We start from the raw sequence: 12358 nt of genomic DNA, 5'->3' as shown, positions 1-12358 counted from the left end.
TCAATTTGCATTAAAACGACCACCGAAAACTATAATTATAATTAATAATAATAACCATACCCATTTTTGTAAGCGAAGTGAGGATACTAACAAAATTTCTTTAAGTATCAGCCGAAAAATGCTTTTTGCCCATCTGAACTTTGGAACCCAAGCACGCAATGCATGACAAACTGTTTGTCCTGGGCGAAACCTCTAAAAATTCCAGCTGTTTGTACGCCTCATGTTTGTTGTTGTTGTTGTTGTATTACCTGTGATGTTTGTTTGCTGTTCCAATTTATGTTGTTACTGTTACTGCAACCCAAAAAATAATGGATAAAACAAAAAGAAACCAAAATAAAAGGCTGTAATATCCTGTTTACCCTACTAAAATAATCAATCTTTGTACTTTTTCCAGCATGGAGGAGTACGAGCGGCGAAAAAGACGTGAGCGTGAGAAAATCGAACGACAGCAGGGCATACAGATCGACGATCGGGAGACTAGTCTATTCGCGGAGCCACGACGGCTGACCGAGGGAGATGCGGAGATTACCGCCGCCCTGGGCGAGTTCGTCGAGGCGCGGGTGTACATCAATAACCAGACGGTGGGGATCAGTCGAAGTGCGCCCGGCGCCGGCAATCCGCGCCTGCAGGCGCCACTGCCACCGCCAGGTGCCTTCAACCTGGGCCATTCACCCTCCTCCGCATCCGCATCCGCCTCCGCCTCCTCAGCAGCAGGGTCCAATTCCGCATCCGCAGGCTCATCGCTGCCCGGCCAGCAGCAACAGCAACATCAGCACTACCAGCAACAACAGCGACCGCCGACATATCTAAAGCAGGCGGACAACAAACCGCCGTACAATGGTCGCGGTGGCTATCCGGGGCAGCCCATGAAGAACGACATTCCGTCGAGTAGTGGCATGGCCCCGCCCCGCGGCCCGCCCAGATCCAGTTCGAGCAACAGTTCCAGCAACTCGTCCAGCGCCACAAACAATAATGCCAGCGGCGGCGGCGGCGGCGGAGTCCCGGCCAGCAGCACGCCGTTGGGGCCACCCCTATCCACCCAGATGCCCAATGGGCGGGAAAAATCCTTTCTGGGGCCACTACCTCCAGCGCTGCACAATGGGACCGGCGGTCGGTTTGTACCGCCAGCGGCCAGTAAGCGACCTGCAGCGGGTCCACAACAACCCCCACCACCGGAGGTAGGATTACAAAGAAGTTGCTTAAGAAATGTTGTAAACGATGCAGCGGATGCACAAGCAGTATGGAATCCTTAAGAAATTTTATGAAATGACTAAGAAATCCCTAGAGATTTCAAATGACTTTATTAGGTATCTCAAAAAATATAGTCTATATAATATAATAGAGCAATCTTCGTTATTTTTCGACATTCCTTCACTGCCAGATTGCTGCTGCATCGTTTACAACCTTCAAAATCTTTGTGATAGAAAACAATTTGTAAACGATGCAGCAGCTGGACGGGTGGTACTCAAATCTCATGGAATGCGTAAAGATTACAAATGACTTTATATAGGTATATTAAATTGAAAATATTAATCTATATTATAGGTATAGCATCTGTACCTGCTGCTGCATCGTTTACAACCTTCAAATGTGTTGCGATTTTATATTAACAAATTATTTCTGTTCACTCTCTGCTCCAGATTCTCAACAAGATATTCAGCGACATAGCCAATAACTTCGGGGTGAAAGGTCTTAATCCCATAGCGGCCACGCCGCATGCGCCAACGCGCGAAAACTACAACCTGACGGCGCCCAATAAACAAAAATATGCCATCGATATGATCGGCTCACCGCCCTCCTCGGATCCCTCGTCACTCTTCCCGCCCATTGCGCCCATTGCCTCGCCCATCGCCCCGCTGTTAACGACACCGCCTCAGGCCAGCCAACTGCCCCTGGGCGGAGCAACAGGTGGGACGACGTCGGTGATCGAACCTTTGGCGCCGCTGCACCAACTGCCACCCACTCCGCCCAAGGCAGCCTCCGTGGTCACGTCGCCGGCACTGGCCAAGCCGCTCAAAACGGAAAAGAATCACTCGCTGGAGAAGCAAGACTCCTGGTAAGACATCCTCTCAAGAACATACTTTTATTTCCAAACTAATTCCTTACTGTTATTCTATTACCTAGCCTCGAAAATGATCTGGAATTGTCCGAATCGGAGGATGAGCAGAGAAAGAAGGAAGGGTAAGTCAATTCACTAAGAATATTGAGTATCAAACCCAAACTAAATCCCTGATTTTCTTCCAGACGATCGGCGGGCAACAGCAGCAACAGCTCCGAGTCCGATTCCAGTGAGTCGGGCAGCGAGTCGAGCAGCAAGAACGATCTGCAGCACCATCCCAACCACCAGCAGCAGCAGCAGCATCTTCAACTGCAGCAGCAGCAGCAATTATCCCTCCAGCAGCCGCAAGTCCTCCAGCAACAGCAACAGCATCGGCCCCAACCACTGACGTCCAATGGGGCACAGAATAAGAAGTATCGGCATGAGATCATTGCCCGTGGCAGCAATACAATAACCGGGCTGCTCAGCTCTAGTGGATTCGGAAGTGGCGGCAGCGGCAGTGGAGGATCATCAGTTGTCAACTCCAATGCAGTCGTTGGTCCAGGAAGTGGTTCGGGTGGCCCTTTGAGCAGCGGTGGCAGCTCCTCGAACAAGACACCCTCGCCAACGGAGAGCAACAAATGGAATCTGAGTAGGTTTTTCCACAAGCCTGCCAATCAAACGAATTCCGAAAGCGTTTCGCCCGGCAATGTAAGCATGAAGGTGCCGGGTATCCTGCCAGGTGGAGCCCAAATTATACCCGAATCCATTGATGTGACCACGGCGATTGTTAAGAACGAGAAGATCCACGACGATCACATGGCCATGGAGGAGGGCGAAGAGGAGGATGAGGACGAGGAGCAGCAATTGCGCTATGGAGGTGGCCTAAGTGTCACACCGGTGGCGGTGAAAAAGGAGGCCATCGATGCTGTTTCGGAGATGGCACTAGGAGCGATACCAAAAATCAAACGAGAGTCAGCGGAGGCAGTAATCTCTGCTCGCCTCTCGGATTCCGGGACCAGCGCCAGTGGCAGCTCCTCAAGCGGCAGCACCAGCTCGGACAGTGCGGCTGGTGGCGAGGTGGTGCCCATGCCGGGTCCGGGAGTAACTCTTCAGCTACCCGGTGTTCCGGCCGCCATCACAACGGTTACGCGAGTGCCACCGACGCAGTCACAGAAGGCACCGCCGAGCAATAGCGTCACCCTCACGCCCATCCTGCCGCTACCCACGTCGCCCAAGCAGCGGCAAAAGAAACCGCGGAAGAAAAAGGCGGTTACAAGTGCCCCCATTCTGGACTCCAGCGATGACGATGAGCCACCGCCCAAGCATCCGGGTCTGGATCATTCAGCGGTTTCAGTTCAAACCCAACCTGCGGCTGATACGGTGAAAAAGGGACGTGGACGACCCCGAAAGCAGCAGCAGAGCGGTGGCAGTGGGAACCTGAGTAGTGCATCCGCCGGTAGCAGCTCCCAGACGAAAGGTCCCACGCTGACGGCTGCCAAGAAGCCTCTGGCCAAGACACCGCTGGCCATGAGCAGGGCGAGGAAACGTGAACATTCCAGCCAGAGCAGCTCGAACGGCAACACGCCCACCAAGAAGGTGGCCACGCCTGTGCTGGTTGCCGCCGCCGCCCTAAAGCCCACAAGTGTTCATGCTGGCAGCAGTAGCTCCGACGAGGACAGCTCTTCGAGCGGAGGATCCAGTTCCAAATCGAGCAGCTCTACGAGCAGCAGCGACGACACGGAAACCCAGAATACTAACTGTCGGATAGTCAAGCTGAACAAGACTGGCGCTGTGCAGAAGAAGGCGCTGCTGGGCAGCGGGAGCAGTTCGCCGAGCAGCAGTGGCAGCGAGCCGGAAGATCAGGCCAGGAACCAGACGGGTAGTGGTCAGTCGGTGGCACAACAGTTGCCACCCTACAAGCCGCTTCCGATGAGTCAGCATAGCCAGCAGCTGAGCAGTTCCGAGTGCTCCTCTTCGAGTGGCGGCTGTGGAGGCGGCGGTGGGGGCAGCAGCAGCAGCGGCGAGGAGGATGAGGCACGGCGGGAAAAGGAGCGCGAGCGGAAGTCCAAGAGCGATAAGAATAAGATTAACACGCTGACGAGGATCTTCAATCCGAAGGAGGGCGGCGCCAAGAAGCAGGGCCAGGTTGTGATCGTTGACCTGCAGGAGGAGCAGCAGCAGGGCAAGTTGGATGCGGCGGCACAGCCACCACAGGTACCAACGGCTGCCGCTGCCACCATCATGGCCAAGCCCCGGATGACGCCCACCCAGCAGCAGCAGCTGGGCGCCGGTCTGGCCTCCCCAGCGCGGACAACGACGCCGCATCTCACCTCCCTCATATGCAAGATCGACCTTAGCAAGCTCTCGCGAGAGCGCATCATGCGTCTCAAGAAACTCACGCCCGCCCAGCAGAATGGCCATCTGACGCCCAAGGATCAGGCGACGAATGCGGTTTATGTGCCCAATGGCTATGCCGGTGGTGACACAAATTCCGCGGCCAAGGTCAAGCACGAGCATCCGGTAAAACCGGAGCCCGAGCTGGACGCCGGTTACGAGTCGAAATTCAAGCCAGGCAACGTGAAACAGGAGTTCCAGCTGAAGCAGGAGCGCGACCGGGACAGGGAGCGAGAACGGGAGCGGGAACGAGAACGTGAGCGAGAACGGGAGCGTGAGCAACCTCCTCCTGGTCGCCGGCGGAAGCGCAGCTCTAGCTCCAGTTCCAGTCCGTACAAGGAGAAGAAACGGAAAAAGGAAAAGGGTGATCAGCTACAGATGGGCAAGGAACTGTTGCCGGTGCCCGTGCTTCTGCCCTCCAACAACCACGAGCGAATGCCCAATCACGATCGTTTATCCTACGACAAGCTGCAGTTGCTGCACGAAGATGCCGCTGCAGCGGCTGCTGCTGGTGGCGATGTGTCCGCTCCGAATGGCAGTCCGACCAAAAAGCTGCTGGCCATGTCACCACTACCACCTCCGCCAACGGTGACCGTGGCGCCGGCCACCTGCAACGAGGCTGTGCAGACGACACCGCCCTCGGCCACGACAGCCTCTGCCACAGCGGTCTCGGCTGCAAGGGCTCCTCTGCCAGAGCCTCCCCCGCGTCTCATCTACCGCTCCTACTTCGATCGCGATGTGGAGCACACCAGCGACGATCCCAGGTCCTTTCCCTATATCATTTTTGAGTTACAGATACTAATTTCATTCTTTTATCTCGTAGAAAAAACAATCAATTCCTGCAGGAGGCCATCAATCGAAAGCATGCCGCCGACTCGGAGCGCGACTCCTTCAACCAGGTTACCTTGTATCTGGAGGCCGTTGTCTACTTCCTGCTGACCGCCGACGCTATGGAGCGTTGCAGCTCCGAGCAGGCCACCAATACCATGTACAAGGACACCCTGTCGCTAATTAAGTGAGTAAAGTGTGCCAAACTTTGTGCGCCCACGATTAAGGGGAGTCGGAGCCAGGAGCAGGCTTAAACATTTATATCTTATCAACTTGCAGATTTATCTCCACTAAGTTTCGTCCTTATCAACAGTCAACGAACGGGCAGCACGAAACGCACAACAAAGTGGCCATTCTCAGGTGGGTCCTTACTTAAGATCTGTTTACTACTAATAATATTTATTGCAATCAATCGGAAGTCTAAAAAAGAAACCTTAATTGGGGAATAATAAGTCGATGCGTACTAAAATTGAATCGGAACAATACTTTTTTTTCACTTATTATAATTCATAATCCAGAAAACAGGAAAACATGGTTAATATTAAGTGCTAATGATCTTGTATCCCCCTTTCTATATCTTTTTAACAGTTTGCGCTGCCAGTCGTTGATATCGCTGAAGCTTTATAAGCTACGGAGGGCCAATTGTCGCGCCATCATTGCCAATATCTCGGAATTCTTTCGCGTTGGCAGGGGTGACATTGTCAACGGCAACACGCCTTCCTCCATATCACCATCGAACTCGGTAGGCTCGCAGGTAAGTCTCCCAAGCAACTGAAGTTCCAAAGATCTTTATTACATTTATATACATTGCAGGGCTCCGGTTCGAATACGCCGCCAGGCAAAATAGTGCCTCAAGATATACACAATCAGCTGTGCAAGCAGAATGAGTATCTGAGTTATGTGAATGGTGCTCACGATTTGTGGGATCAAGCCGATCGTTTGGTGCGCACAGGCAATCATATAGGTGAGTTAAAAAATATGGAACTTAAACCCATGGTTTTCTCATCAATGATATATCTGTATTCCCAACTTTTAGATTTCTTCCGCAAACTGGATCACGAGAACGGCCCGCTAACGCTGCATAGCACCATGCACGAGGTGTTCCGGTATGTTCAGGCGGGCCTCAAGACGCTCAGGGATGCCGTGTCGCATCCGACGCATCAGTCGCAGTAGCGACAGCGGCAACATCAACCGCAAATGCAGCGGAAACGGAAACGAAGACGGAGTAGGCGACGGAAACGGAAACACCACCAAACGTGTCTAAATGAAAGTCAGGCCAAATTAGCAACTATTATCTACTACAAGCTACTAATTTAGTTAGTCAACAAAAGAAAAGGAGTAACGAAAGAGAAGAAATCGAAACCAACAACCTTCCAACAGAACGAAGATAACCACAACAACAACAACAACAGAAACAAAAAACAACAAGAAATGATTTGTTATTAATGTATAATTTTTATATGTATGTATTTTGTATATGCACACCATTTACTTATTTCCTTATGCTCAATTTTCAATTGTTTTAAGCATGTTAAGCTTTATATTTATGCCTAGTTTTAATTGATATTACCACAAAGAAAAAACAACAACAAACACACATTAAAAGTTATATTAGCTATACGTCTAGTCTGTAAGCTCAAAACAAAAAAAAAACAAGTAACCAACCCCCTTTCCCTATCCCCCGCTCCCCAAAAAACACAAACATTTTAGTTGAATTTTGTTTTCGTATGCGTACAGTAAAAAAAGGAGGAACGGCTTTTTAAATTGTTTAAGTTTTAGTTAATTTTGCTTTGCAGCAGCCTTGGTAAAGAAAAATGTTAGCAAATATACACATATATATTATCGCCTATATAAAGAAAAGTTATAGTTATAAATTCTTTGTAATATTTCAATATGAATTATGTTTAATGCAACTATTTTATTAATTTTAAATTAATTTTTTAAAAAGCAATCACAACACGTTTTTAGAACAAAATACATGAATGAAAACAATATATATTTCAAATATATATTTATATATATATGGAAATGTAACCCTTTATTTGGTTTTATTTGTTTCACACCATCTCCAACCTGTCCCCGAACATATTCGATGTAATTCATAATGGGTGCCTCAAAACTCTCACACAGACGCAACAACTAATAGTGCATTAGTAGACTTAAACGAGTTAAAAATCAATCGAAATAGACTTGCCCATGAAATAGATATATAAGCTGTACATATAGCCGCCGATATACAAGAAATACATATATTTTTAAATGCCAAAAACAAAAAGTGAATGCTGTAAACTACTTTAAGCCGATTTCAATCAGCAGAATATTGGGATATGATGGGGTCGGGATGGTAGAGATATGGAATATTATGGACAGCATTTTCTTGTTGACTCTTTTTTGGCAAATACGAAATCGAAAACTACGAAAATCAAAGCGAAAATGTAACGAAAAACAAAACGGAAAGCAAACCAAAATAAAAGAAAATTATTTAATTATTATTAATAAAATGGTTCTGGGGAAACAAGGCGTTCGCATTCAACAAATGAAACCGAAAACAAACCTTTAAATTATAGACAAATTTTAAGTTACCACTAAAGAATGCCGATGGAGGAGAATGTGCGCAATTTTATTGTGCAATGCAACTAAGTGTAATTATTATAAATTGATACACATACATATGTATTGTTAATTATTAAAACGCTGTAAATAATACAATTACTTAGAAAGGAACACACGGACACACACATGCATATAATTAAATTACAACTAATTAAATGCCTAATTATACATACTTACTTATATATATATATTTTTATATATATACACGATGAATTAAACTAAACGACGTAGAAATTATAGTTAAATTTTTTCAAAATGACAAGATTAACTTGCAGCAATAAGCAAACGACAACAACAAAAAACAAACAAAACAGCAACAACAACAACAACAAACGAAACGCGCCTAGTAATAGTTAATAATTATATTTTGTTAAGCGTTATTGTAGTGAAACAAAGCAAACCGACAGATCGAACAGCAAAACCAACAGAATTAAGTTTTAAGCTGGACTTTGGGAGGGAAAGCGAGGCGAAAACCAAAATGAATGCTAGACAGCAAGTTGTTCATTGACAAAAAAACTAGAAGTAAATATATATTTTGTACAAATATAATTAAATTCAGCCGCAGCTAAAACCAAGTACACTTATTAAAGTTTAAGCAACAACAAACAGAAACAACCAATTTAATATGCAATTACCGTAACAGTAGTTGATAAATCAAACGAATAAAACATCAAAAATTGTAACATTTACATATCTTCCTATCGTTTTATTTTCTTGTGCTGTAGAATTCCAAAAAATTTTAGAATTTTTTTAATTTTGAATCACTTTTTATTTGTATGTTACCTGGTGAGAGAACACAGAATACCTGAATACATTCAGGAGAATTCATCCAAGGGGATTTTAGAAAGATTAACTAGGAAATAAATTATAATCATTTGAATCATTTTGAAAAATCGGTAAATATCCTCCAACTGCTTATCGAACAGTGTTGGTAAGCCACCAAAAAAGATATTGCAGCACTGCCAACTCGCCTAAAAGTGTTTGTTTTGCCTGGCAGCTGCGAAAGTTGGCAGCGCTTGCACCTTCGTTCGTTTCTTGGAACTAGTTGCCACGTTTTTGCACTCGCCATTTATTAAAAGTGAATTTGAAACAATGTCCAATCAGGAGCAAGTTTTCGATTCTGTTGGCGAATCTCCGAAGTACCTTCGATCCAAACGTAGGCGTTTTCAGCGTCAAAGATCGAAGGCGCTGGCCAAAATCCCAGTTCTGAACAGAACGAATCCGGCACCTAAGGATGTTAATATGACTCGTCTAAGAAAACGTTCTCACGTGTCTGAATGCACAAGTGAGGAAGGGGCCGCCAACCCAGATCAGTGGGTTAAGGATCCAGTCAAAGATAATGATTTCTCGCAGAAAACTACGATGCAGCATGGCGCACCCGGCAGACAATTGTCGTTGCCCCCAAAGATGTTCCCAAGCCACGTTCTTACGCCCACCAAGAGGCCCCTGATCTCGGACCGACCACTAGTCACTCAGTCCTGGACCTCCACCAAAATAGGGAGTTTCGAATATGGACAGGCCGGTCACTGGAAATATGGGATCACATCTCGAAGTTACCAACAGTGGAAAGCTAACCACTTTATCAATTCAAGCAACCAAACTATCGTTTCAACTCAATGGCATGCACGTTGGAGTTTTCAAAATTGGCAGGGGAATTCTCTCCCAACTCAAGACCGCAATTCTAGGAACCCCAACCTAAGACCTTTGCTGGAACCCAGATATGGAAGTAACATTACTCCCACATTCAGACCAGATATCAACAACAAGTAAGGTAAGGTGAAAACAGTAAAATATATAGATATGTAAATCAAAACCCAGTAATTATTGATTCTTATCGATACAAATCGACTAGTATTCAAATAATCAAGCAGGTATAGAAATTAAAGAAAACCACATTTAAACCACTTATTTCCAGTGTACTCAACAGTATACAATAGTAACTATTGTCATAACATTGGAGGACTTGATAAGAAAGTATAGAGTAATATTGATATTTCTTGAACCTGCCTGCTTTTTCGGGCTTAAAAGTTAGAATTTAAAGCACTTCCAAAAAAAATTTAAAAAAAACAACCTTTTTAAATGTTTAGTTGATTTTTTAATCTATTTTTCCTTTTGCTTGCTTAAATTACAAAAGTGTTGTTAAACTAAAAACTTAAAAAAAGTTGTAATACTTTTTTTTATTTTGTTTGCGTAAAGTTGCCAAGCAAAAAATGATTCAACAATTAACTTCAAAGCAAAAAAAAACAAGCCTTAAAAAAATGTTCCTACAGAAAACACCAAATTTTAGAAAACCCAGGCTAGTACGTTGTATATTCTAAACAAGCTCATAATAATAGAAAGAGCGTTGGATATTCGATTATTAGGGGTTAACAGTTTTTGAGGCATTGTGTGGCAACACCTAAGCATAAACGATTGCGTGCGTGTGGGTTGTTGTTATTGTGAGCAAACAGCAACAAAACAAACCGCATATAAATAAGGAGAGCGAGGGATTGTTGCATACTTGCGGGCGGCTGGCTGGGGGTGGAGATGGGTGTTCCATTCCGCTCGCAGAGTTCAATGGTCTTTTGACACAAATGATGATGATGTCAAGTTGAGCTCGTCCTATGTTCTCTTCGCTCTCTCTCTCTCTTTTGCTGCCAAGCCCCTCTTGCCACCTCCCTGGACCTTTGGTTCAGTCAGCTGCCGTGGTTGTTGTTGTTTAAGTGTTTGTTTGGGTGCCTTTTCGGCTCTCAGCTCCAACAACAGCAATGCGGCCGGCTTACAAAACTCGGCTCTCTCCCTCTCTCTGTCCCGCTATCTGGATCTCCTTTGGGGCTCGCTCTCCCGAGCGGAGAACCTACCGCAATTCGTTTCGTGTTCACGGCTGCATTTCCTTGTTTATGTTTTGCGAAGGCAAATGTAGGGTACATCGGTTAAGTGCCGAGCCAGGAGAGAGAGTGAGAGAGTACCGTTATGTTGCCAGAGCTGTTGCAGCCTGCGCAAGTTGCGGCTGCAGCTTTTTATTATTTGCAGTCCCTTTGACTCTATCTTCTTCTTTCCCTCCATTAATTTTCGTGGGGTACAATGGGTACAAGCTAAAAACTCTTTAGTTAAACACATGAAAATAATATATTTAAATCCATATTTATTCATGTACTATAGTATTTTGGAAAATGTAGTAGAAACATGTATCCTGTCAGGTGTCAGGATCGGGTTCGTACTTCATTACACTTGCATTCAAAATATGGTTTCAATTTTATTTGCTTGCATTTTGATTAGAAATGCATAAGAGTAAGTACCTTAACAGAATCAATACTTAAAAGCTAAAAAAACAATCACCAAAATGGCCTTATCTTGTGAATAGAACTGCAATAGATCGAGTACCTATACAAAGTCAAACCATTTTAGCTGAAGTAACATTAAGCAGAAGCAATGATATGCTAATAGAATTTAATATTCATTCTCCTGTGCATTATAAAATGTCAAATTGTACAAAATTATTTATTTATTAAAATTGGAATTAGAGAGAAAAAGGTTGCCAAACTGTCCAGCCGAAGTTAGAATGATCAAGTCATGATCAAAATTTCATGATCCAATAAACTTGAACGATACCCTTTCGACTCCTGCACCCAAGTCCCTCTCAAGCTCGGCTTTGGCCCACTGTGCATGCCAGTGCAAAACTACGCAGTTATGCTGTGCATTCGCCCCTCTTCTCTCCGCCCCGCTCCCGCTGCTCCACTCTCTTTGGGACCACCGTGCTCAACTGTACGCCAATTGGAGGAGACGAGGAGCTGCCGCTGCTGACGTCGCGGACTGCGACGCGGCAGCGCTGCCGCCAAGTCCTGGCTGCAGTTATCCTGGCGGCAATCGAACACTTTAATCATTTAGTTCTTGCACTCTCCGGCAGCAAGTTGTGTTTTTTGATTCTCGTCGTATTGTCGCCGTTTCTGAATTGTTGTATATCGGTATCAAAATACACACATCTTGCATACACTCACGCAACTACGCCCACATACATATACGTATATATATATGCATATATATGTGCATACGTGTGTCCACTTGCACGTAGTGTTTCAAAAATACATCGGAATCAGTTCAAAAACCCTTAATGTGTGCGTGCCCAATTAAGTTTTGAAACTACATAATTTGCAACGAAGGAAGTTTTCCAGTTCCAGTTTGTTTTTCGAAATTCGAACAGAGTTGTGAAAATTTTTGTGTGGTATACTTTGCGGCGCTGGCGAATAAAAGTAAGCGAACAGAAGAAGAATGCAGCGGATATATAAGTTACAGCACTTCATTTGGCAAAAAGTGCCCACACCCAAAGTCGATTTTTCGCCCTGCATTCGTGTGTGTGTGTGCGAATAGTAAAAACGGGGCTCAATGGGGCGGCTCGCAGTCGGCGAAATCTCAATTTCTCTACACTCTGATATATATATTTGCCGCCTACACCCACACACACAAATGCAGCTGCGTTTCGTGCAGCGCCGGCATCGCAGTTTT

General features: G+C 45.5%; 1 protein-coding gene across 3 annotated transcripts in view; it reads left to right on the top strand.

The window, feature by feature from the left end:
- lilli (AF4/FMR2 family member lilliputian) overlaps positions 1-8565 on the top strand; it is an 83440-nt gene extending 74875 nt beyond the window's left edge. For all 3 annotated transcript variants that reach the window (XM_065862851.2, XM_065862850.2, XM_036813693.3), the window contains 9 exons: positions 395-1178; positions 1641-2056; positions 2125-2181; positions 2245-5199; positions 5259-5450; positions 5543-5623; positions 5852-6017; positions 6077-6227; positions 6300-8565. In XM_065862851.2, the coding sequence (XP_065718923.2) occupies positions 395-1178; positions 1641-2056; positions 2125-2181; positions 2245-5199; positions 5259-5450; positions 5543-5623; positions 5852-6017; positions 6077-6227; positions 6300-6436 (4939 nt within the window). In that variant the 3' untranslated portion in view covers positions 6437-8565. The remainder of the gene's footprint in view (positions 1-394; positions 1179-1640; positions 2057-2124; positions 2182-2244; positions 5200-5258; positions 5451-5542; positions 5624-5851; positions 6018-6076; positions 6228-6299) is intronic.
- The last annotated feature ends 3793 nt before the right edge of the window (positions 8566-12358 follow it).

Source organism: Drosophila suzukii, chromosome 2L, assembly GCF_043229965.1.
Source record: "Drosophila suzukii chromosome 2L, CBGP_Dsuzu_IsoJpt1.0, whole genome shotgun sequence".
NCBI lineage: Eukaryota > Metazoa > Arthropoda > Insecta > Diptera > Drosophilidae > Drosophila > Drosophila suzukii.
The sequence above is the reverse complement of the archived record's forward strand: the minus strand, read 5'-3'. Positions and strand labels throughout refer to the sequence as shown.